At 39.9% G+C, this 27036-nt stretch overlaps 1 protein-coding gene across 2 annotated transcripts; it reads right to left on the bottom strand.

Annotated features, from left to right (window-relative positions):
* Nucleotides 1-3479: 3479 nt before the first annotated feature.
* Nucleotides 3480-27011, bottom strand: PCF11 (PCF11 cleavage and polyadenylation factor subunit). 2 transcript variants are annotated; one of them, XM_019524418.1, is made up of 15 exons: nucleotides 23026-27011; nucleotides 20369-20557; nucleotides 19719-19913; nucleotides 17447-18546; nucleotides 16981-17170; nucleotides 16253-16886; nucleotides 14564-16164; nucleotides 12160-12268; nucleotides 10796-10891; nucleotides 10086-10200; nucleotides 9330-9513; nucleotides 9015-9170; nucleotides 6263-6355; nucleotides 5184-5219; nucleotides 3480-4602 (listed from the first exon to the last, which is right to left on the bottom strand). In XM_019524418.1, exons 1-15 carry the CDS (start codon nucleotides 23122-23124, stop codon nucleotides 4384-4386), a joined length of 5016 nt encoding a protein of 1671 aa, XP_019379963.1. In that variant the 5' UTR covers nucleotides 23125-27011; the 3' UTR covers nucleotides 3480-4383. The 2 variants fall into 2 exon arrangements, with proteins under 2 accessions (XP_019379963.1, XP_019379964.1); XM_019524419.1 differs by having other exon boundaries at nucleotides 16499-16886.
* Nucleotides 27012-27036: the final 25 nt, after the last annotated feature.

The raw sequence follows: 27036 nt of genomic DNA, 5'->3' as shown, positions 1-27036 counted from the left end.
CACACACACACACACACACACACACACTCCCTCCCTCCCTCCCTCTCCACCTAGCTGCCCACACACACACACACACACACTCTCTCCCTCCCTCCCTCCCTCTCCACCTAGCTGCCCACACACACACACACACACACTCTCTCCCTCCCTCCCTCCCTCTCCACCTAGCTGCCCACACACACACACACACACACTCTCTCCCTCCCTCCCTCCCTCTCCACCTAGCTGCCCACACACACACACACACACACTCTCTCCCTCCCTCCCTCCCTCTCCACCTAGCTGCCCACACACACACACACACACACTCTCTCCCTCCCTCCCTCCCTCTCCACCTAGCTGCCCACACACACACACACACACACTCTCTCCCTCCCTCCCTCCCTCTCCACCTAGCTGCCCACACACACACACACACACACTCTCTCCCTCCCTCCCTCCCTCTCCACCTAGCTGCCCACACACACACACACACACACTCTCTCCCTCCCTCCCTCCCTCTCCACCTAGCTGCCCACACACACACACACACACACTCTCTCCCTCCCTCCCTCCCTCTCCACCTAGCTGCCCACACACACACACACACACCCCTCCCTCCCTCCCTCTCCACCTAGCTGCCTCTCTTCCTCCTTCCCAGCCCAGCAGGGCCCTGTTCATGCCTCTCTCCCCAAAGCAGTGGGGGGTGGGGGTGTCTCTGGGAGGCTGGTTCATCTCTGGCAGACCCGCTTGTGGTATTTGTGTTGCAGTGGTTCTCAACCCCATTTCTGTAGACAGCGGTGGCCAGCCCTGACCCAGTGCCATTCACTCACAGCCCGCTGCCGCAAGCCCCCTGCCCCACCAAGCAGCCCCAGGCAGGCTGGAGCTCTGCCAGCCACCTGCCTGCAAAGGAAGCACCACCACCGCTTCCCATGTTTCTCTCCTTTAAAGGAGACTCCATTTTTAAAGTTTTGATATATTCTTGTGACCCACTCTTGGGTCATAACACACGGGCCGGGCACCCGAATGCATGCGGCAGCTGCGGTTGAAGCACCATGAAAGAGGCTGGCAGGGCAGCAGGGCTGTTCGAAATCTGGAACTGTGGTAGAAATCATGGAGAAGAGGGGCAGGAGCAGACCTCCAGAGGTCATCTAATCTAAGCCCCTGCCTGAGGCGGGAACATCCCTTTCCAAACTGGCCTACATAATCTAACCTCATCTCCTAGCAAAACTTTGTGGGATTAAGTTCAGTTTATTACTTCTAAATTGTAAAAGCTAGCTCCAAACAGAGTAGGTAGTGAAAGCAGAACGAGCTGCTATCAAGAATGTGGACACTATGATGTACGCTGTCTTGTACCTATGGTGCCACAAAACATGCTCGATTTACTCAAGCAGGACCAACAGATTGGTTTTCATTTTCACAGAGAGGTGCCCAGTCAATATCCTTAGTGCAGCGATACCCAAAATCTAACAGATCAGGCACCACCAATTTAAAACAATACAAGCTTAAGTCCCATGTGGAGGGGTGTATTGCAGGGTGTGGGGGGGAGGGGGGGAAAGGGAGAGACTTTGTGAAGGGGTGTGGCTGTGTGAGGGGCATAGGGTATGTTGGGGAGTTGTGTACATGTGGGGACAGGGTGCAAGTGTGGTGGGAGGAAGGGGGGGGGTTATGGAGACTCCCCTCTCCCCCCACATGGCATAGCTGCAACCAGGGTGCTCAGAGGCATGGCTCTGGCCAGTGCAGGTGGCATATCCTCCACCGGGCAGCCTGTAGACCCCCACTTGCTGGACATGGGAGGGAAGCCCTGCATGCTGGAGCCAGATGCCTTCCACACCCCCCAGGGGAGCCCCAGCAGGGAAGGCAGCCAGCTCCAGCACACAGGGCTTCCTTCCCATGCCCAGCAAGTGCAAGAGCTGCACGTGGGTGCAGGTACATTGGTGATCTTGACAGCTTAACAGAGGCTGTGCCCTTCACTACGATGTGTAGTGCTAGCGGGATCCACACTCCACCAGGCATCAGAGCCAGGCATGAGTGCCCTGAGTACCCCCGCCTGCTGCTGCCATGTACCACTGACAGGTTGTCTGCATACCCAAATTGGGAACTGCTGTCCTAGTGAAAGATAAGAGTTGTGAACCTGTTTTTAAAACTTTCAGGTCACTAACCATGACCCAGAGAGGTATAGATTACGGTTTTCACAACCGTCATCATTTACTTCTTGACATACCAAATCAAGTTCAAAGTCCAAACTTCTCTTGCAACATATGAAGATACTTCTTTAAAGGATTTAAAGAAGAAATTTAACTACATAATTTAAATGTGCCACCCCTTTTACATAATAAACTAGTGGTTCAAACACTTGCACAGAAGTAGGAGGCCTCAGTAGCTTAAGAAAGCTCCAACCTCCCAGAGGCTAATCTCCTGTTGAAGCTGTGCTACTGTATGACATTAGGTTTTTATTAGGCCTGGAGTGTTTTTATCCAACAACTGTTGGATAAAATACATGAACAGTACTTGAAGTTGAGGGTTTTTCCACCCTATATCAATGCCCTAACCAGGTATGTATTCCTAGCCCCACAAATCTTGTATCTTTTGTTTCAGTGGCATAGCTTCTTCCGTAAGAGGATTGAAGAATGCCTCCAAGCAGAAGAGATTTAAATTTGGTTAGGGTATGTCCTTCCATCCTAGGACATGAAAGATGAGGATCTGAACCTCCTCAGGCTGAAAGGAAAATTGAAGGCATTTCCAACTTTCTGCTAAGCACTCAGATCTCTAGAGTACTCTATAAAAGGAGGACGACACCACCACTGCCGCCGCCTCCTCCAGCCACTCTATAACTGAAGTGGCAACCACAACTGCTTTCTGAGAAGGCTGGTCCTGCTGGCATGCGTTTCAAGTCTTTGGAGTACTTGAGCAGAATATCTACTTTCTTGATCGTGACTTTAGTAAGAGACAGGCACTGTACTGCTCAGACTGTTAGTTACAAGCATACACAGATACAGAACTCCAGGCACTTAACCTTCAAATGCAAGTAACCTGGTTAGTTTAGGTACCGTCAAAATTAGATGGCACCTTGGCAGGGTTTTTTGGATAATTTTGGACTTGGACACCTGAAGTAGGACTTATATAAATTGCAGAAGGTCTTTCATCCAGCTTTGCATAACCAGCAGTTGTCCAGAGGTGGGAAAGGGACATGCAGCAGTTTTACTGACCTGCAACACCAGTACAGCTGATAGCAGAGAACTGAAGTTACATTCATCTCCCACAAACCACCACCCCAGTATATGGGAAATTCTTAGGGCTTTGTGAAATGAACCCCTTTAAATATAATCTCAGCAGCTTTGGAAGCATACTCTGTATGTTCCATAGCAAGTAATTCATTAAGTAATAAATATTTAAGTAATATTTCTCCTATCCACAACTTCAATTCCCAGTCTTACTTGCACATTCTCTTTCAAGTTCCCCCGAGCTCCTCATGAAATAAAGAGATTCACACTCAGATATGCTTCATTCTATTTATTACATGTAAGAAATATTAACATCTTATGGTATTCCTGTTTACCATCTAAATCCAGTCATAACCAACAAAGGAAAAAGGTTAACCATGTTTCAAAATGAGCATTAATTTTCTTCTTCTGTAACTTAAAATATTTTTTCAGTTGTACTAAATGTTTTTTGTGTGCTTGACTATTTGGAAAAAGATAATTAAAAAAAAAATCTGTCCCGACTACTAAGTATACTGGTTTATTAATCAAATGGTTGCTGGCACTTGTGTCCACAATCAATCACGGTTTTGTTAACTCTCCCTCCACTCCAGAACTATCTTTTAAGTTACTCTCTTTATATCTGGGTATGTATGCAAATTTGTTCAATTACATTTAATAAGAAAAGAGGTCTAGGGTTGCTATTTGAGAAAGTTTTTGAATTGCTTTCCTTGATAATCTTCCTCTGAAGCCAAAAAACTTTTCAGTTATTTTGTTTTTCAAAATCCTACTTAGCAACAGGTCTAAGTTGAGGTCTCTGTTTAAATCCACTTAAACCAAACAAAATGTACACTGTCTTCATTCGATGGTGTGCATAAACATTACACTCCATATATAGCAAAAATATCTTTTATTTTATAATTTACATTTCAACAAGTGAAAATTGTACATTTTTGTTTACATATACAATTCCATATTCCATTAAATTTGCACGCATCTACAGAACTTTCACACAATGGACACCTGAAACTGTGCAGGCAGTAAGAAATTCAAATACAAAAATGTATTTATTAACCAAACAGTAGCTGGGGCCCTGCCCCAGGTGATCATTTTATTTCATATAAAAAGTATATGCCTTCGAGAGTTAACACAACAGCTCTGTAAAAAAAAAAAAAAAAAAAAAAAAAATCATACCTCAGTTTATTTAAACTGATTCAACCTCTTCAGGCTCTGTTTTAATATCTATAGATGCAGGTGTGCTCTCTTCCGTACAGGCAGCAGGTGTGTCCACTGGTGGTTCTGTAACTGTAGGGCTGTTACAGGCTGGCTCTTCTGTTTCTTGTTTGACAATGTTCAACATAATATTTAATGGATTTTCTACTGGGGTCTTGCTGGGAGATGGCGTGCAATCAAATGACGATGTCTGTAAAATGAAAATTAACAATCCACATAGGATTTTAAAACACACCACTTTGATAGTCTTCACCTATAACCTAAAAGTACTAGAGGGAGTGGGGAAAGCAGTAAATGCATACACTACAAAGGTTCTCACCAGAATGGTTTTCAGTACTATCACAATACAGCCTAAAACAATAAATACTCCCTAAATAAATAAATAGCATGCACAACAGGAATAAGTGTGATATGTAACCATAAAGCATGCCTTTCATTACCCCCTTTAGCAGACTCCTCACACACAAAAACCCTGCTGCCAGTACAATAAGAAAAGCCCTGTATTTTCTGTTTCTAGCTTCTGTATAAATGGCATTTAACATGGCAAGCTGACATGCCATATCACAGCTAAAATAAGCTAAAAGCTTCCTAAGCTAATTCTGAATTATAAACTTGCCATTACCAGGTTAGCAGTTCTTTGTCTAGTCATTGGTATTAGAACGGTTGTATTCAGAGCATGCCACCCATGCCCACTGCAAAGCCATAAGACTCTATACAAAACAAGTTCACAATAAAATATTTAAAAATATAAAAAAATAAGGATGTGCTTACATTCTGGTAATCTTCATAACATGATGGATGGTAAATCTACAAAAAGCAAGTAAACCATGTAAATGCTCACAAATACCCATTATGCAGCTGTTGTACTGGGTACGAACAGAGTAGTCTGACTATACACCCAAACACCACAGGCCTGTGGCTTCCCCACCTTTTCTCTGCCTGATTTCTAATGCCTAAAGATGACTTGAGGAGAAAAATGTTACCTCTAACAAAAAATAAATGGAATGCCCCTGCAAATATTTAACATCAGACTTCACATACCCCACACCAAAACTACCAGCTCTGAGCCTTAGTATCACAGAATCATAGTGCTTAGGGTCAGAAGGGACCCAAACAGATCATCAGGTCCAACCCCCTGCCCAGACAGGAACAGGTGCTGGTCATATCACCACAGCCAAATATCTGTCCAGCCTCCTCTTGAAGACCCCCAAGGTAGAAGAGAGCAACACCTCACTTGGGAGCCTTAAAGAGAGAGAATGAGGCTAGAGCCAGTAACTTCAAGAAGCAAGTCATTCAAAGCTCTGGACATATGTATTACTTCTCAACTTCTACCTCACCCTCTCACAGCCTGTAGGTACAAATACTTTAAATGATTAAGGTATAGCTTCCACCAAATATATTTGTATGCCATTCTGAACCCATTTTTATATATTAGACACAAGGCTGAGGTCAACATAAATGATGACCACATTCTTCCATCGTGTTTAGGAAAAGTTATGTGAAAGTTTGATCTATGCTGGCAATTCTAAATCTGGTATAACTTAATACTAAATCAGTAACTACATGTCCACATATATCCATACTATATTAAAGGCACTGCAGCATCGAGTGCTGAAGATATGGGTGGGCAAGCCAAATATCTCTATGCCAAGGTACCAGCACTTTAAGAGTTCCCATGAGGTTGATGTTTTGGCATACTATGGGGGCAAAAAAGCAGCAGCAGAACCCTTCAAGAAGGCTGAACTCTCCCCTCTTCACCCACCCCTCTTCTAGCACATTTTTGTTTAACCACAGCTGCTCCCTAGCTTTTAGTGACCAAGTGTCTGCATGCAGCATTGTGTTCAAATTACCTTTTCATCTACTCTAATGGCATTCTTTAGATGCCATTCTTCTTCTTCCTCATCCCAATATTGTTCAAATTGCTCTTGACAAATTTCACAGCTCTGAAAGATTATAAAAAATATGACAGTTACAAGAAAGAATACAATTTACAAGCATTTAAAACCTTTTATTTGTGCTTAACAATTTCTAAGGAGGCACATAACTGCAGTTAATTAAGGAAAATTGGACTTCGTAACAATCACAGCAAATATGCTAAATAAAATTATTTTTTGAACTGCATTATTAATAGAAATGGATCATTATTTGTTCACGTGCAACTTGCAAAATAAAGATTAATGGAAAAACTGAGAGCTTGGCTAAATGGGAGACTCTCAAGAAAACTGACAATCTACCAAACGTGGGCAGACAATGGAAATTAGGTTAAGGTGCATTAAATCCCGAGTAGACTGATTCAGTTAACAAAATAGCTTCAAGATCACCATACAGCAATCTATGGCCACTTTACTCTGAAAGGGAGCTCTCTCTCAGAGGTTTAACATTGTTCAGCTTATGCACATTGTCCGTGAACCTTCAGCAATTCACTTTACTTTTATCAACAGTGCCCCTGCAGGCAAGCCATGATAATCAGATTCCACATTCAATTTAATGGTGCCGTATTCAGTCTGCTAAAAATTACTCATGTCAGCTCTCTACATGCAGAGATAACTATGTCTTACAAATTTAAAAAAAGAATTCTCCCAACTTGTCTGCCTTTAAGCACCCAAAACAATCCACATCAACCCCACGCCCTACTTAAGGTGCCTAGAAACATCACGTGCCTTCCCCCTTAGCCTAAGTATTTCCCTAGAGGCTTACGCTTAAGTTTTCTGAGTAGCTAAGAAGTTTGAGAGGCTAAGGGACTTGATTCCTGTCCAAATTCCAATGCGATCCAACTCTAATCTAGAAACACCTAAACTTCACTTAAGCCCAGGATTTATTAAGTACTTACAAAACATGCCTAGAGCCTGTTGGACCACAATAGAACTGAGCTCAAGTAAATGGCACAGCATCCACGCTGACTTTCACTCTCCAACATGGGGTGGGGGGGGTGAGGGGGGTGACATCCATCTTTAAAAGCACAACAGGTTCCAGATAAATCAGGATTATAACACTTAACCAGGAAGTGGGAGATGAGCAGGGATCCTGGTTTTCTCCAATTTAAAAAAAATCCCCAATTTTTGGTTTTAAAAAAAGTAACCCCAAATGCACATTTTCCCGTGATTAAAGTGAAACACCGCTAATATAAAGATCAATATATTAGTGGTGTTTCATTTAAATGAAAATGTGGATTTGGGGTTACTTCTTTTAAACTGAAAATTGGGGATTTTTTTAAATCAGAGAAAAGCAGGATCCCTGGAAATGAGGATCCCTTTTATCTGAGGTGATTCAAATCCATATCTCTCACTTCCCAGGACGGCAGACTAACCATCAGGCTGTAGACAACAGACTGAGTGGAGGCAACCCCTATTCTTCTTACTGAAGCTCTGCCACTGGGGGGCCAACACTGAAAGATTCATGGAGCTAAGAAAGCAAGCAGTAGCAACTGATTCTGTAGCACTGGCAGGAAGAAACTTGGCTCCTGATTCTAGGCTTGTTCCTCTGTAACCAATGATTGGCCTCAACACAAAAGGTTGGGTTTCAGCCCCTGCTCCCTGGGGATCGTCTCTAGCACTGCAGTCAGGCCCTCTCTCGCTCACTTTTCTTTATTACTCCACATTCTTCTTCTCCAAAGTGGCCTGGTTCCAACCAAAAGGGTCAGGTACCCTCACAACCTGCTTGTGTCCGTATAACCCAGTAAATAGGACACTTCATAGGAGATGAAAGAAGTTTGTTTGAACCCTCCCCCTCAGGTTCAGGGGTGACTATAGTTCACATCTCCCAGTTCCTAGCCAACTGCACCAAACTATTATGCAAAAAGTAGGTGGCAACAACCACCGTAACTGGCTGTAACTGAATGAAAGTTCCAGGGCTCACTGTGCTGTCACCTGAATTCAATACTGCTACTGATGTAAAGTTAGACATTTCCCCACTGACATTCTGGATTTTGAGATGACAGAGGCAGCCATGTACAACCCTGGGCTTGGCCCTTAAACTCTGGAGAAGTGGAGTTCAGATGCACCCCATGTACCCACCACTGCCTGTGGCACCTCCTTGTTGAGCACTTAGCTGCTCTGACCTGCCTTCAGAGACAACTCATTCTCTCCGACTATGAGATGCCTAACCATGTTTATTCGTCCATCATCCTAGGCCAGACGACTAATTTTGCCTAGTTTCTAGGTGCTGCAATTCCTGAGTGCAATGATTAAAAGAAGAATTTGACTCTGGCCCTTAGTTCTCACCCATGATGGGGCTTACAACCCAGCTGACTCCTATTAGCTATGAGACTTCTTTGAGTGAGGATTGCATATAAATGTTTTAAGGGGCTCTAAATTTGTCCCACAAGGAACTCTCTTTCAATGTATTTACTTAAACAATTCATCCCATTTCACATGCATAGCTGTTACATGGAATTATATCACAGAATCCTAGAAAATAATGCTCCGAAATTTATGCTCTGACTTAAGTACATTTTAGTACTTCTAGGTACATTTCTAAAGTAAATTTATTAGGATGGTATAGGGTATACATTAAAATACCTAGGAATAAAAAGCAAAGTTCTTGAAATATTTCATAGATTAGGTCATTCACACCATCAATGCCACTTTAAACATGGATCTTTACCTCATCTGCTCCAGCTGGTCCAGCAGGTACACTCTGAAACTCTTTCTCTTTAGCAGCTTCTTGTGTTTTCAACACAACTTCTTCATGTGCTTTTTCAAAAAACTGGCTCTTTGCGCGCTCCTCCAAATCAGCTATTTCTTCAAATTCTATCCAATCCTAAGAGGAAAAGACAAGTTAATATTTAGGCCTTAAGTAATCATAACTTCAGTGTTTAACACATTTATTCAATACAGCTATGCAGAAGGCAAGCGAATGCAGAATTTGGCCTTTTCTTTAGCAAGACACTGATAAACAGACACTACCGTATATACTTACTGTTAAACTGTAGTACCACCTTCTGTGAGTAACCTTTCTACTAACGTCTTTTTCGGTGCGATTTTGTCGATAATGCCAGTCTAAATGATCTGCATAAACATCTGTTTGTGAAGTGGTGAACCTCATTCCACAAGAATAACACTGAATGCCAGTGTACAGTCGATTTATGACGCTATCATAACGCCTACAAAGATAAAGTTAGAAAGTCTTAACATTTTTGAGTTAAAAGATTGAAACTTTAAAAGTAAATGGGGAAGAAAACAGTGTAAGATGGAGCAGATTTCCAGTGTGTTTAAGACTGTGACCAACTTGAAATTAATTCAAACAGCAAGAGGTTCCTGAGGTATCCATTCAGGAAAGGTGAACTACCACATTAGCAATTTTACATGTAGTGGTTCAAGAAGCTCATCAATGAGCTAATGTAAATGAGCCCAACCTTGCAAACCTTTGCTCAAATAAGTTAGTTCCACAGACTTCTGTAAGCATTATAAACTTGTTGAAACAAACAAAAAAAATCAACTTTTCAAAAAAAAATTAAATGTCTATTTCAAATGTAAAATGTTCTCCCTTTGTATATATTTTCTTATTAATGAACACAATAATGAAATTCATAATTGTATGCCTTAGTGAAACACTCAAGTGGCATCTCACAATCTTCTATGAAGATGTCTTAGGTCAGAAATAATTAAACTACTGAGATATCAGCATATCATGATTACCCTTACTTATATTATTAAACCACGTGAGCATACGTACTGTTTCAATTCTTCAATTGTGAAGTTAGTAAGGTCTGGGACATCTTGATCTTCACTCTGGTCTTGGTCATCCTCCTCCTCCTCAGGAGCTGGCTGCGGAGCAGTTTCATTTGCTTCTAGAAAGCACAGATGGAAAATAGTCCGACTGGTAAGGGACCGTTCTAAAACTGTCCTACTTAATTTAAATATTTAGTTTATTTGGTGACTAAGCTGAATACAAGCAATACTGAGTCAAATCCTCTTCTTAAAACAGCTTAAAACAAAGGTGAGATTTAAATAGGCAGATATCAATCTGAATTTCAGCAAGTGGTAATAAAGTGCTTTATCCCGGCCCTTCATTTTAAAAAATAATCTATAACAGACAAGCTGAAGATACTTCAAATATTAATACATTCTAAAAAAATTATATGTAGTTAAGCTAACAAGGAATGGCACAGAAGTATAAATCATGTTATAACCTGACAATATTGATCAGCTAAAAGACAGGATAAATTTTAAAATTAGGTCACTAACATTTTTATTTGGTGTGCTAAGATATTCATTCCCAAATGACAAGACCATAGAACAAAGTTAAAGGTTTATAACGCATGCAAGGCATTAAAATAGCTTTTAAGCTAGAAAATTAGATCATTTTTTATCTTGACTTTTACTGGAAGTTGTGTACTAAAGTTATATCAAAAAGGAGAATAAGAACATAAAAGCTGTACATACGTGCTGAAGTGGAATCAGTTTTTGACAATTTGAGGATTCCTGTAGAAACCAGTTTAGAGAATAACTCATTTACATCAAGCTGACCAAGGTGATTATCTGGATATGAAAGTGGAAAAGTCCAGAAGAAAACAGAATATCAACGTTACATCTCCAATCCATTAAAAAAATATATATGTCAATTATCTTTACTTATTTTAACTGCATTAACATTTTCTTTAAAACTATTAGATTCTAAATCTAAAGCAGAGGTCCACAACCGTCCAGCAGCTTGTTACTTGGCCATAAGCTGTGGGCTGGAAGTCTCTGTCCCTCCCCACTCCCAGCAGCTAGCTGCCAGACTCCCAACCCCTCTGCAACAAGACTAAGCTTAGGATATGCAGCAGAAGAGATGGACAACACAACACAGCACAGCACAGCTACATGACATCCTCCCCGTAACAGATAGAAACTCAGCAGGTAGTATGAGACTTTACAGGCCAGGTCGAACCCGCATGCTGTAGGTTGCTAGCCCCCTATCCCGGAACATTTATTATGCAAGCCATCTATTACAGAAATAAAAAGTTGGCCCTCATATACACAAGCTGCATCACAGGCCTTTTGCTATTCCTTTCCCCACAGCACGTTTTTACTTTTCAGTCAAGTTCTATTCTTTTTTTGTGCTTTTCTGATGCCCTGGCTAGTCAATTTCCCTTTGCAGTCTCTTCCTCAGAGTAGAAAGGGGTTTAGTGCTATTCAGCCTGCCATCCAAAGAACTGTTCAGGCATAGATGCTCTAAAAGAATATGATCTATTTTCTCAGTCTAGCTCTAGACACTGTAAGCACAGTCAATTTAATGGCACAGTTCACTCCTGCCATGTTGGAAACTTTGTTGGTAAGGTGATGTGATGTGCTGAAATGAACTGCACATTTTAGCACTTGGTATAAAGCCAACCCATTGCTTCTCCATGCTGCTTTCCTACAAGCAGGGCAGAATTTTACTTTCAGCACTATTACATATCAAATAATTTTGGATATGTAAACTAACAGCAGCTGTACCCTGTGCATGGATGGCAGGACATCTCCAAAAGCAAATTCAGGTCCAGAACAGGTATTTATTAACAATTCAGTAAGCCTTTTCCCAGGTGTTCCAAACTAACAACAGGAAGCAACAAGCTGCCTAATACACTATGCTCTTAAATACTATGGCCCACAGCAAGAAAAAAAAAATTTTAAAAAAAACTAACCTAATTATATATCAGTTAAATTATTAACCAATAACACAGCAGCTCATTTGTTTAAAAATTCCAACAGCACATTTGTGCTTTAAAGAAATGCAAGTTTGTTTAAAAAGTCCGGTTTCCTTTAAAAAAAATTGTTGGAAATACCTGCTTGATTCTGAAGAAAACCTCCAGGATTTTGTCCACGTACTGGTAAATACTGTTGACCTTGACCATATGGTACAGGTTGACCAGAAGGTACGGACAGAACAGGAACCTATAAAAGTAAACAGCTGAATATTGATTTCACAGCTATTTGATTCACAAAAGTTTCTTAAATTTTACTATCAACTTCTAGATGCAATCAACTGCATGTTGATTTACAAAGCCTAAAGAAACAAACTAAGAAAAATTACAAAATTCTATGCTTACTGATTTAAAGAGCAATTATTTTTTTTTTTTTTTTAGACATCCAGCCTACATGATTTGAACTTGCTTCTTAATGCAGTACTTAAACATTTTGGGGGTTTTTAAACTGCTCCTTTTTAGCCAAAACTAGACACTAAAGCAAAGCTATTTGGAGCTTACAAAGAAATCTGACTGGCAGTGTGAATTAAACCGATTCTGATTTTCAACTAAAAAACAAAATGGTATAAAAATTACATAAAAATATTAATCAGATTTAGGGGGAGGGGTATTTTGGGTATTCACTTTTAACAGAATGTCTTCTGCAACGATGTAAGTCCCTTCAGCATACACTTCCCAATTTAATCAGCTGTCTTGGTAGTTCATCTTGAAAACTTTATCCCTATGCATAGCAGGAGGACACTTGACCAGTATTTGTCAAGACTAGTTAATTCTACATATGACATTCATTTTACCTTTAGTATGAAAAAAAAATGCTTCTGTTCAATTCAAAAAAATGATTTTTTTTTTTTTTTTCACACTGATGTTTGGTAACAATGAGGGGGGCCATTCATCCAGTTTTATACAAGACAGCCAGGTTTTCTGCTACTCTGTCCTATTGATATGAAACCAGACACCTTTATGTCCTCTATTTTCTTCCACAGACTTCCACCAGTCTGACAAAGGCATCTGCTTTCATATCAATAGGACAGAGTAGCAGAAAACCAAGCTGTCCTCTATAAAACCAAACGAATGGCCACCCTAGTAACAACTAGGCATGTAAATACCTTTAAAAAAAATCTATTTAACCTAGCCTAATTATATTGTTTAAACAACCGATAACAGCAGCTCAAACATGCTTGCTGCTTGGAGCCAAGCCCTTGGGGAGGGGGTAGAGAAGGGGGGAAAGGAGGTGGTTGCAAGGCCCACCAGGCAGCATACCAGCATACTCAGGAAGCAGCAGGCTGGAAGGGAGAACACTTGGGAATGAGCAGCTAATTATTATTAGGCTGCCCAGCCTTTTCTTTTTTAACCTCATAGGTGAGGGGGGTATTAATCCTGCCCTGCCACCCACCTGCCGGGACACCATGTGGTTTCTCATCCCCCACCCCCTTCCATGCCAGACCGTGCCGTGTCGCCTGCAAACAATAAGCTTAACTAGTTATCACTGGGCTTATCAGTTAAACAATCATTTAATTTTTCACATCCCCCGTAACAGTCTAAAGAAGGGAATCTCTCTCAAAGAGTCATTGATATGGACACTTAATGAACCATGTCACCTAAACTGACAGCTGTCACCCAACAAAACTTATTTCCCAAAAATTTAACTCCATTGTGACAGCTGCAACTAACTTTTACAGCTCCAAATGGGGTAGCTAAACCAGTCTATGCTCAATGCTTATGATCTAAAGCAGTGGTTCTCAACCATTTTCTGTACCAGGACCAATCTGTAAACTTCAATGGCCAGTCCCAACCCAGTGCCCCTCACTCTGGACCCACTGCAGCCTGCTCCCAGCCGCCCAGTAGGTGGGGGTGAGGGCATGAGGTGTCCCAAACAGATCCTTGCAAGCTAGAACTGTCAACGTGCAAGGGAAAAGCCACCGTTTCCCACAGTTTTCTCCTTTAAAGGAGAATCCATTTTTCAAGTTCGTTCGCCACCCTTTCATATATTCTTGTGACCCCACTTTTGGGTCATGACCCATGGGATGAGAAACGCTGATCTAAACTAAAGGTACAGGTATGCTCCCTGCTTTGTATTAAAATGTTCTCAATAACAATTTATAAAACTCTCATTTATCTTTCCATTTAGCTAGGCAGTAGGAAAAAAGAACCTTATTTTTATCAAGTTATACTTTTAATGGTAAACTCAGCAGATCTTTAAAAAAAAAAAGGAAATGTTTACATTTATCTAAGATCTTGTTTAAAACAAACAAGATTGCTTCTCTGAACAACGCGACAAGCGAAGTCCAAAATTTTCCTTTAAAATAGTTACGTAATCTACAGAAAATTACCGATATATAGGAATTAAAGCATATTTTTATTTTGAAACCACCTATTGATTAGAGGTCTTCTAATCTCTAACAAAAACATGTTTTGGGGATATGTAGAGAAGAAACCTGTAACACTTTCTCGATAGACAAAACGGCTTATTTAGACAAGTTCTTACCTGATGTGGTTGCTGAGCATTTCCTACTGACATTGAATTGGGCATATTACTGAAGTTTCCATATTGAGGACCCTGAAGATTCTTGTCATCAAAGTAATGTCCAGATGCTCTGTTGAGCAGACTGGGGTAGTTCTGTGCTGTAGGGCCAACTGGCCCATTAAAATTTGGTCCTTGAGAGCCATCAAACATTTCAGGTCTCTGGAATTGCATACCATGGGATGGTCCATTGTAGGTCTGATTGGGATGTTCACTGTATGGACCAGTTTGCCCATAAGGTGATGTTTCTAGTCTGGAGGCAGGATGATTTGCTACATTTTCAAACCTTGGACCTTGGAGACCAAGAGGCATGTCAAACCTCGAAGCCTGGTGTTGAGGGCCATCAAATCTTTGAGGTATTGCTGTATCAAATCGTGCCTGTTGACCAGGCAGTCCCTCAAACCGAGGAGGTGTTTGCTGACCTGGTGCCCTTTCAAATCGTGGGCCAGGTTGTCCATGTAATCCTTCAAATCTTTGCAAGAGAGACAGCTGGCCAGGTTGACCATCAAATCTGGATGAATGGCAGCCATCAAACCTTGGACCAGTTTGACCTAGAGGACCTTCAAACCTAAGTCCACTCCCAGTCTGAACTGAAGGTCCATCAAATCTGGGACCAACTCCTGGCTGGATATGTGGCCCTTCAAACCTGAGACCACTCCCACCTGCCTGAACATGTGGCCCCACAGGCTGACCATGAGGCCCCTCAAACCTGAGACCACCCCCCGGTTGACCATGTGGTCCCAAAGGCTGACTATGTGGTCCTTCAAATCGCATACCACCTGCTGGTTGACCATGGGGCCCCAATTGTTGTAAATGTGGTCCCTCAAACCTGAGGCCACCCCCTGGTTGGCTATGAGGTCCCATAGGTTGACCATGGGGTCCCTCAAATCTGAGACCACCCCCTGGATGAACACGAGGGCCCATAGGTTGACCATGAGGTCCCTCAAATCTGAGACCACCTGATGGCTGACCACGAGGCCCCTCAAACCTGAGACTACCCACAGGCTGGCCTGTAGGGCCCTCAAACCTGAGACTACCCACAGATGGGCCCGTAGGTCCCTCAAACCTCAAAGCATTCCCTACCTGCCCAAGAGGGCCCTCAAACCTGATTGCACCCCCTCCACCTACCTGCCCTGAGGGCCCCTCAAACCTAAGGCCACTGCCTATCTGTCCTGGTGGTCCATCAAACCGCATGCCACCCCCTCCTCCTGCCTGTGCTAATGGTCCATCAAACTGAGGGGCACCCCCAGCACCAACCTGTCCTAGTGGCCCTTCAAACCTCAAAGAGGCCTGTGCAGGTGGCCCATCAATTCTAGAATTTGAGTTATTAGATGGCCCATCAACAAAATGACTTGCTTGTCCATCTCCCCCTCCCCTTGAAACAGGCGGTCTAGATGGCCCATCAAACAGAGGTCTGTCCTCCATCAATGCAGTTATTCTCTGCTTTACTTCAATGCCTCCAAATCTTGACCCAGGACTGTCGGTAAATGCTGTTTTCTCTGGATCTTCATATCTAGATCTCTTGAAACGTTCACTGAAAGGAGATCTTGGTTCTTCTCGAACACCTTTAAAAAATGAAAAAAAGTCACTACTTTTACTTAGTGAAATCTTTCAAGTCACCTATCATCCATAATATAAAAATTAAATATGTACCACTCTGTCCAAGCATTTGCCTGTCTTCAGGATTATCAAATTTGCAAAATCCCTCTCCATCAATTTTCTGGAATTCTGGTGTACTTTTCCCTTGTTGCCCAAACACATCTCTAAATTCATCTGATTCTCCCCAGCTATCATAAGGATCAAAGCTTTTAGAACTGCTTGTTCCTTTAGAGGAATTCTGCTCATCATGTCTTCGCTCACTTTCATGTGGTGAAAGATTATCAGTGAAAGGTCTATTACCAGATATCGGAGAATGCCGTCTTGACCTTTCTCCAAACTGCTCTTTTCGGTCAAACTGTGCTCGTTTTTTTGCTTGCTCGCATTCCAGTCCAGAAAGCAATGCGTCTGTCAAATGGTAGTCTAAAATATCATCAGGATCCAACAAATCAAGCCTTGGAAATGCATGTTGAACTTGTGTTCTTTTCAATTTAGCTTTATGCTCGTAGTATGTTAATTCAGCATCTGAAAGAAGGGGCTTCTTTTTCACGCCACATTTTTCATCTGTAGGACTATCCCACACATTGCATCTGTGCTTTCCTTCCTGATATTGGAACAACTGACGAATCTGATGAGCCACAACCAGGAACTCATCTTGTGTTATTTCACCAGATGCCAGACGTTCATTTGCCTACGAAGTAAGAAAAAGGAAAATACATTTTATATTTTGATTTTAAAACTTCTTAAATAATCTCTCTACAAGGATGGATCTAACTGAATATTACTTTTTTGAGTAATTCTCTCTTGCTTGCAGAAGTCAATTCTTTGGGAATCTGCAAATTGGCATCCACACTCAATCGATGCTGCAGTTTTGGTGCGCGAGGTGACAAAATTCCTTTACCAGCTGCCCAATTTTCCCTATGCCTTTGATGTGGTGATTTACCAAGTCCTTGATGTTCTTCACTCTGTTGTAAGCTGAAAACAAAAAATGAGGAAATTTAAAACAAATTTTTTTTAAATAAAAACAGACATCATTCATTACACTCCTTATAACTTATCCCATTTATGGCTGCTACACCCCAGCCACTCTTAGCAGAATTCCGGCATTTTTTCACTGTTAACTATTTGAAATATATCAAGGCTGTGAACCCAGTTTCTCTGAAAAGCCTAACGTTGCGTCCCAAACTTGCTGAAGTCAATGACACACTCCAACTGGTTTCAGAAGGAACAAGCTCAAAATCAGTAACTTACTTTTTACTTTCCTCCCAACCAGATTTCCACCTTTTGCTTGATTTGGGACCTTGCCAATTCTCCACATTCTCCTTTGGTTCTGGGGTGGATTTTGCAGAATGTTGATTTACAGTTTCCTGTGGTCTCTCATCTTGAGTTTTTTTCAATCTCCTCGGATCTCTCACATCTTGTTTAACGTTTCTCTTATTAGAGTTTCTTTCGTCTCTTGTGGTTTGAGTAAATTCCTCAGCATGAGACTGTTTAAGACCTGACTGACGAACCTTTCCAATTTTTGGAGTTGAGGAGGTAGGGGACAGACTCCTCAGTCTTCTTTTGGGCGATCGCCTATCTCTCCTCTTTGGAGAATGTGCAGATGGTGAACGAGACTTAGGAGAGCGCGATCGTGACCTTTTCCTATTACTGGATCGTCCAGGTTTTCCACCCTGTTTTTCTGAATCTTCTGTGTTGGCATCTTGTTTCTGTACAACACCATTAATTACTTTATTTCTACTACCAACAGGTCTGTGTTCAGATGTCTTATGTTCCTCTTTTTCTTTTTTCTCTATACTTTTCCTCTTTTCTTTTGTGTCATCATCTTTAACATCTGGCTTCTCCTGAAGATGCTTTTTTAGTCTTGGATCTCTCTTACTAATATCAGACAATTTCATGTTTTCGCATGTTGGAGTTTTAGTATCTTTAGTGTGGGATAATTTATTTTTCAAAGGGGATGGTGATTTAGATTTTGTTTCTGCCTGATCAAGTTCTTTCTTCTGTATTTTTTCATTTGATTTTAACTTTTCTTGCTTTGATGTGTTTTGTTTTTCAGGTTGCACAGTTTTATTGACCTTGATATCAGACTGATTTGTTGTGGTTGACAGAAATTCCTTCCGATGACTTTGCTCTTTAGCGTGAGAGGAATGCTGAGCCATCCTATTAAGTCGAGGATCTCTGTTCACTAATTTAATATCATGAACTTGAGGGATTGGAGAAGGTCTGCTCCTTTCAGATTGCACAGGGGAAGCTTTAACTGACATCTGAGGAGTTTGACACACATGTTGCTTGGAAGGTGCTGGAACTGGACTCATGGTAGATGTTCCTTGCTGAACACTAAGAGAAACCGCCTGAAAGATGGGGGGAGGGGAAAAGTGTTAGCCTGTAAGAAAGAAACCCTACTCATTTTAAAGTTATTCTGCTGTGCCACATCTTGAAACTCAACTGCAGAATAAAAATATATTCACAGAAGTTCCCTTGCATATTAAAATAAAGCAATAACATTATAGAAAACAGCAGAGAAAGTAGAAATGCAATAAATGTCAGTACCACATAAGAGATTATTTAAAAGATCCCACTAAAAGATCAAGTAAAATTTCTTATACTTGTATTTCATAGTTTTTTCACCTTACCCCAGACACCAAAAAAAGTAAACGGTAAGCTACCTAATATGCCAAATATTAAGTACTTGTATGATTTAAATCAGTGCTGCTCAGCTTCCAGCCCACAAGCCAAATTCAGTGCATGGGGCCACATCATTTGGCCTGAGTGGAACCTTGCATACTGCATGACATGGCTGCGGGGCCAGATGTTGCATCGAGTTACTCCATGGCCAGATCCAGGATCTGAAGCCAAACCAACGCACAAGACCACACCTGTACATCAACCCCAGGCTAGATTTACTTCAAGAACCAGCCCGTGCCACTCATACAGCCCACAGGGCTGGAGGGTTGAGCACTAGTGGTTTAAATTGTTTATTTTTAACCACTTGAGTAGGAAAGATACAAGTATATGGAAACATGAAGGACAGCCACCTTCAGGCTATTAGAAACAAGCGTGACATGATTATTCAAATTAAGGACCTGCCTTCCCGAGTTTGCACTTTAGAAACAGATGTTCTTTATACAAATAAATAAAATAAAAAAAGCTGCTTGTGTTCAACATTTATAGATATGGTATAGTGATTATCACAAGAAATGAGAAGATTAACTCAGTGTTGCAGTACACATCACCTTGGGGAGAAGACCAGCAGAAAGAACCTTTGCTTACTTCAGGTATGACTAAAATAATTATGAAGATAGTCTGTGAAATATACATTTGGTGCCAAGGCTCCTAAATCCTGCAATTAGAAATACTTAGCTAGCCCTGATATTCTAAAATATCTACCCTTGACAAGAAGTGAGAATCATGCAGTAGCCCATTCCATATAGTAAACAGTGTACAGCCAAGGAAGTGTTCAACACTTCCAAAAGCAAAATTAAAGCTTGCCACGCATGAGAAGACTCCAAACTACCCTACTCACCAATTGTGCTTTAGTCTGTTCTAGCTCCAGCTCTAATTTTTTCTGCTGAAGTTCTAACAACTGTTTTTGCTTTGCAAGCAGTTGCTGTCTTATTAGTTGCTCTTGTGTCAAATTCTTCTGTATTTCAGGAACAGCTGGAGGAGTTGAGACACCAGACGAAGTGACTCCAGAGGTAGGTGTAGAAGGTTCCTCAGGCTAAAAATAAAAATAATTTTAAGATTACTATAGCTCATGAAGGAAACAAAGCCAGGTGTTTCAAAACTAACTAATTTCGATCAGTACTAAAACAATAACTTATTTCATTTATATGATAATCAGCATCTGTACATCAACTGTTTTTCAATAAAAGCATTAGAACAAACATTTAACATTTTGCTCAATTTGAGTTTGAAAGCATCACATCATATAAAATCATTTAATACAAATTAGATTATTAAAATTTAGCATTTTACAGTCCAGTTTTGATAAGTAAAAATGAACTCATTTAAACACCAGAAGCATCAAAACTCTGTTACCCATCCACCTAACCACATCACCTACTTCATCCTTCGTCCAAATTCTTAATACTGGCTTAGTTTCAGTAAACAAGGCAACGCAATTAAACTATGTATAATACCATCTGTTCATGCAGTAACCACATTCAAACTTACCGATTTATTTAAAAACTTAGGATTCACATGGATGCTAGAAGTATTCACATTTGGGGGTAGAGGTTTAATAGGCCAAGCAGGATCTAATGAGTTGACTCTGACATCGAGGGCATATAGCTTCTTCAAAGGGAAAATATCATCCCATGTAGAGCGTAATTTAAATAAACTTTTCCTAGTATTTTCATCCACCTAAAAACAATAGAACAATTCTATGGCTTGTTAAGTTAATATAAAAAAAGTTTTACAGAGTTTATTTACAAAAAAATCTACCATTCCAAATATGTTAGGCCTGCATTGATTTAGAAGGCTCAACCTTAAAAAAGTGTTAGCAAATAGTTTAGTATAGTATTATAAAGTGCTTAAAGAAACACATCTTTTACATCATTCGTATCAAATACAGCACCTTTACAACCTAAGTTTTAACATATGTGCGCGCGCATAAAATTCAATTAAAAAAACCAAAAAACTTAAAACAGCACAAATATATAAATGTGGAATTGTCTGAAGAGCATATGAGGGTTTGGTAACATGCTACCATCCTCTTTAATAGGCTCTATTTAGGAGAACTTTTTATGTATTAAGATACAAGTTTTATTAGATTTTGCCAAATTCCTGTAAAAAAAAAAAAAAAGGGGGGTTTAATCTAGTCCTAGTCATTTTACTGAAATTAAAAATGATTGATGAATATATTAAACACTGAAAATTTAGACACTACCTGGGGCTTGCATGTCACAAAATCACAGCCAAAGTGTGCAGGGGAGGGCCAGCCCAAAAGCAGTTTTTTATCATTGGAAAACAATATAAGCAAATGCACCAAAAAAAAACAACCTAACATTACGTCAATTCAACTTTTGGTTCAGCTGTAAGATTAGACAGAACCATAAACTATCATTTATAGTTTATGTAAATCTCAAAATATCCATGTATCCTTTTGCAAACTCTTTGAGGAGAGTAGATTATACTACCAAGTAAACTAGAAATTTATATTAAAACAATATTTGTTTATTGACTTAAAGAATTTCCTTAGTTTACTGAGAGAGAAATTTGAGGACAGATAACACATCTTCATACTTGTGCCCCAGTCCGTGTGTTATTTAATCAAATAATATCTGTTTTACAGGCCAGTTATTACTGCAGTATTTATAATTTCAACTCTACAAATTATTAAAATGGGATGTGTGATAATTTGGAACACTGTTTTAAATTCAGTCACTTGTATTACATACTGCAATCCTCCAGGAAAACTCTAGTTATTTTTGTTCAATGTAATAATTTTAAAATTTGCAAGAAAAAAAGCCTAATTAGAACAGAGCTGACAAATTGACTTCAATAATCATCTCTTAATAAACATTTTTTTTAAAACAATGTCAGTCTTAAGAGATCCAAAATGATTATAAATCAAGAGTTCATCCTATATTAATGCCAAATTATTAAAGGCTATTTCCTTACAATACACAGACACAAGAAAAATTAAAACAAAATACCAAAAGGAATAGTTCTAAGCAGTCGGTATTAAAGGTATTAAGCTCAGAAACAATTAAACCAAAGACTGCTATAGTTTCAATGAGCTGAAGCTTGATTTTCTTTATGAATGTTTGCAATGTTGCACTGAAACACCTGGGTAGAACTTCTACTGTTGAGACCTGCCATCATAGCTTCATGTGAACAATTTTTAAATATTCTTTGTTCATCACTAACTCCCTCAAGCCACATACTAAAAAATATACTCATACCTAAAAATCTGTATATGAAAGGAAGTGTTAAAATAAATACCAAGATCCTAATATGAACTGAAAAATCAGATGAATGTACACAAAATGTGAACCAAAATATTGACTGATTTTCTCTGTTAAATACAATATGCAGAAATACAGGCTAAGAGCCCATTTTCAGTTCGCAATCGAAACTGATTAAGGTCTAGTCCAATCTAAAAAATGATTCAGTCTGCCTGTTACTCTCTTATTGAGAGCAAAAGTAAGTAAATCAAATGCAGCAGCAAAACTTTAGATTAAACTAAAAACTCACTTGCAACGCAATAGAGTTATGCATTCTTAGCAAGTTTTTCACCAGACTTATTATAGCCTACTAAAAAAAAAATATAAGAATGCTGCTGATAGCCACACTTCCTAATCTAAGCACTCTTTTTGCATTTAAGGTGGCAAAAATATTTAAAAATGAAAGCTAAATCCACTTCAAATACAAAAAACAAAAAACTCCACTCAGAAGCTCATACATTTTAAAAAGGTTTCCCCAATATGTCTTTGTACAAAGAATATTTCCTACCTTAAAAATAAATCAATTCAGAATTAATTTACCTGTACAGTGCAACAGATTTTTTTTTTTTTAAATCAGGCAAGCATTGTATTCATTAGCTCTTTTTGTGCTAGTTAAGACTTGCCTGGTAGGGGAGAAATTACTGAAATTTAAGTAAACTCATCTCTGGACCCTGTAAGCTGATATCATAACTTAAAATTTCTCAGAAACCAGCACAAAAAACAAATTTCCTCTTAATGACACATAGTAGTAATAAAATTATTGAAGAAAACATTAATTCTTACATTTCTCTGTCCAAAAAATCCAACACTGAAAACCAAGTATTTATTTATGCAGGAACAAACTCTGCTTAGAATACAGAACTTTTCTGAAAGCATATATACCTTTTCAAATACACAAATAAATGTTGCAACTAGGTTTTTAGTAAACGCAGTAAGATACTCTCTTCCAACATTCTTGACAATGGAATCCATAAGGTACATAACAGGAAGCTTCTCTGAAGGAGGAGCCTGGAGCAATAAGAAGAAACTGAGAAGTTTAGTGCACTCAAAAATGTTAAAGTTAAGGTATTATCAATCCCAAACAAAAATAGAGACCTCTATTTTGGTTCACGCTATAAATCAAAGAACTGTTACACATATGAAGAGTTGATATTCAAACTCAAAGTACCAGGCAGTGTTTCAACCACACAAAAAGGGTTTCAACTAATTGTTATGCTTGTGTACGAAAAAGATGGGGGGGGAAATGAGCCCAAGTGTTACTATTAGGGGTGCTGAACAAACTGTTTCAGATTCATTTGAAAGAACTGATTAACATGAAATCACTATTAGCATCTGCTGGAACATCTAAAAAAATGTAATTTGACCCAATTTAAAGCTGTTTATCTACATCTTGCATGTCAGAATTCTGGCAGAAAGCCCAAAAAATATTGAAGTTCTGTAGCCGTAAGTTAACGTTGAATACCATAGTCCCTTGGTAAAGAATATTTGGAATAAAGTTACTTCCTTGTAATCCAAACGAAAAACATGAGGAGTCTCATCCTCCCCTTGGCAGCTGCAGTTAGTAGGATTTTCATGGTGCAGGCAAAATATGCAGCTAAAACAAAGTTCTAAATCCAAGCAAAACTCAGTTATGAGCTTGATCATGTAAGTACAGATGAGCTTGTAACTGGCAACCACGATTTTCAGTGAAGACAGTCTTCAAACTCTGGGTACTCCATTACCAAACAAGCAGGATGGGTTTGGTTTGGTTTTTTGGTTTCCACTTTTTTTTTTTTCAGAACTGATAACAAGTTTGTGCAACAGGAACAGTGTGGTGGTGTTGAAACTGGCACAGCAACTACGAACGCGCATGAAACCTTGCTGGCCCAAAGCAAAAGAAACTGAATGCCTACCATCAGCTTTCCCAAGCAGAAGGCACAGCAAATTTCCAGAAAGCATCAGCAGGTACACAGACTTGTTGGTGAGGACAACGTAAAAGACGCAACAGCATAAACTGTCCATTGACTGTGCTCCCATATAGGAGCTTGCAGTGACACAACTTTTAAATACCCATTCACCATCCCTTTAGTCAAGTGTTAAGTGAGAGTAAGTTTACTCATCAGTAACTTGAGCCAGGATTGGCTAAAAGATCGATCCATCGTTAATAACACCTCAATTAAAAAAAAACCCATTGTCCAGACAAGTGTGTGGAAATGCTCTTGCTTTACAGTTTTATTTAATACCTTCACCACTGAAGGGGCTTAAGTAAACAAAGGGGAAAAATATATAGGACATTCTGAGTCCTTTAACTTTTGGGGGGTGAATCAGAGCCATGTTCTGTCATACCTTCGGCAATTTCTTTTTTATATCAGGCTGGTATTCAATCTGGTCACTCCCTAAACTAGTTTAGATATGGAGGGGAAACTTTAATGGGCCTTTGATAGGTCTTTGCATATAACAGGAATCCGGGAGATGCATGGGACATGTAAATTAATTTCTGTAAATGAACAATATGACATATGCAATAATGGCCCATTAATCTGAATGTTGAAAGCATGATTAACTGAGCTAAAGCAACCACCAATGAAATAAAGTCACACCCCCTCTAGCCTTCAAAACCAAGGTTATAGGTCCAATGCTTCACAATACTAAAATGGCTGGAAGAGTTTGGGTTTCTTCTTCAAGGTAGTCCACAAAATAGTAAGTTAAACATTGCATTTGTAAATTCTAAAAACATCTTGTTAAAAAGGAGGGGAAGGTTGTGATCAAATGTATAGCTTGTCTGATTTTCAAGGCACTTTCAGTGAAACATACATAGAGCTGTCTCACCAGCAACTGATAGTGTTATGTATTTTTTCAGTTCATCACTGAATGCATCTATACAGCTGAAAGTAGCTAAACTTTAAAGCCTAAGGCCTTGGGGGGGTCCATTAAAACTAGTAGCAAATCCCTTAAGAAAAAAAGAACCCACAACTGTCACCTTCATCAGGCATCAGATTGTGAAAAATAATCACATGTGGAACCACTTCATTCAGGTAAGGAAGCCTGTTTCCAAATCAACTTATATAATTTAGGAGTTAAGTATTCAAAACTGAGTTTGCTGCATAAATTATTCAATGTCATTTTTAAGAACCAGGATTTAGATTAGGCTGAAATCTGTAAATCCTTGTTTCTGAAAGTATTTTTCAAAACTGCTAGCAAGCGTTCAGTTTAGCACAAACAGGAAACTGGGAATCCTAGCTATGGTCATCATTGTGATTTTCAAGGGTCTCCTGGTTAAAGATACCCACAGGGCACCCACCAAAAATTAGGAAAGATCAACAAGATCACCAGGATACCCAAAGATACTAGAACGTATTAAATATGGCGGTTAGCTTTCATTGTAGAACACCCACTGTTCTTTCTTTAAATCAGGTATGAAAGGTATTGTTGGAAATGTGTGGCTCTGTTCTTTTATTAGTTGCCCAAAAGATTTGCACCTTATACTTATATAAGATAGCTGAACCCCAGGTCACGCAACTTTTGAACACCTTTGGTTAAATAACCATGTTAGCAGAATACGTCTTAGAAACGGATTCTGCACTACACAATGGAAAATAAAAAGACAAATACATATTTCACACATTTTATTTACAAATTTTAAATACCAGTCACACATTTCATAACCATTTATTAAAAATGTAAAGCAGACCACTCAGTTTTACACTAAACAAGCTGTCTCCAGGCAACACTTTTAAAAAGTGGCTTAATAAAGGAGATCAATTCCCCGGGAAAAACTAAAAACTTGCCTTCATATAACCATAGTCACAAACAGTAACTATGCAATTCTAACCATAGATACAGGATTTAAAACATCTATAAAAACACTCATAGGGGGGAAGCTCCAAAAGCACGCAGAAATGAAGATATTTGACAGCATTAGAATTCATAACAAATCATTGTATATGCACCCGCTGCCCCCTATTAGAAATAATGGTGAGATTGATTGTTATGAAATCAGCTCCCCAAAGAAATGGCAAAGCCCAGCCCCTCGCGACACTTAAAATTAGACTGGACAAAGATCTGAAGAATACTTTTAAGAAGTCATCCTGCATTGATGAAAAAAATTAGATTAAATAATTTGAGGCCTCTAGTTCCCCCCTCTTAAGTATTGTAATTCTCACCATTATATGCCACAATGTATAACCACAAAACAAAAACCCTACAATATACCTAAATAGTAGAGGGAGCAGGAGAGAACAGAGAGGTTTTGCTTAGGGGTGGTGAAAAAGAGTTTTTATAGCTAAAAAACTCTCTTGCTAAGAAAGGTGCAATAAACCCCCAGCCATGTGCCCACAGGCTGACTGATGTCAGCAACTGCCTGGGTTGGGCTCAGAGGGAGCCTCCTCTTTCCCTTCTTTTGCATCATGTGCCTCTCAGGCGCCATGTTAGGATCCTACAGGCTGCTGCTGTCTAGTCAGGGCAGATTTCTTCTCCCCCTCCCCAAACCTATAAGCTTTTCTAAAAAAAGAGAGAGAGATTAATGACACGCACGCACACAAACACACGCACCACTACGCTTCGAGTCAGAGCAGCAAACAGAATGTCCCGTGCAACTCGGCTAACCAGTCGGGAGAAAATAAAGCAACCCCCCCCCCCCCAAATAACTCCACCAAGCACACGCAGGTCTCCCGACCACCCCAGGAAACTTGATATGTGAGGGCCCATGTGGCAGGGAGGAAATGCTCCATAAAGAAAAACTCCAGGGCGGAGGGGAATATTCAATAGGGGGCCAGGGAGAATACTCCTAAATACTCCATTAAGGGGGGGAGGAATATACTCCATAAGGGGAGGGGGAAATATACTTCATATACAGGGGGAAAAATAAATACTTCATGGGGGAAGGGCAGAATATACTCCATAAGGGGGGGGAGA

This window comes from Gavialis gangeticus, unplaced genomic scaffold, assembly GCF_001723915.1.
Source record: "Gavialis gangeticus isolate Ggan-Ray unplaced genomic scaffold, GavGan_comp1, whole genome shotgun sequence".
NCBI lineage: Eukaryota > Metazoa > Chordata > Crocodylia > Gavialidae > Gavialis > Gavialis gangeticus.
The sequence above is the reverse complement of the archived record's forward strand: the minus strand, read 5'-3'. Positions and strand labels throughout refer to the sequence as shown.

Coding starts and splice junctions, on each gene's coding strand:
- PCF11 (XM_019524418.1), bottom strand. CDS start 23,124: ATGTACCTTATGGATTCCATTGTCAAGAATGTTGGAAGAGAGTATCTT. Junction 10,201..10,795: donor AACTGATTCCACTTCAGCAC/GTATGTACAGCT, acceptor TGTGCTTTCTAG/AAGCAAATGAAACTGCTCCG. Junction 9,514..10,085: donor ACAATTGAAGAATTGAAACA/GTACGTATGCTC, acceptor TTATCTTTGTAG/GCGTTATGATAGCGTCATAA.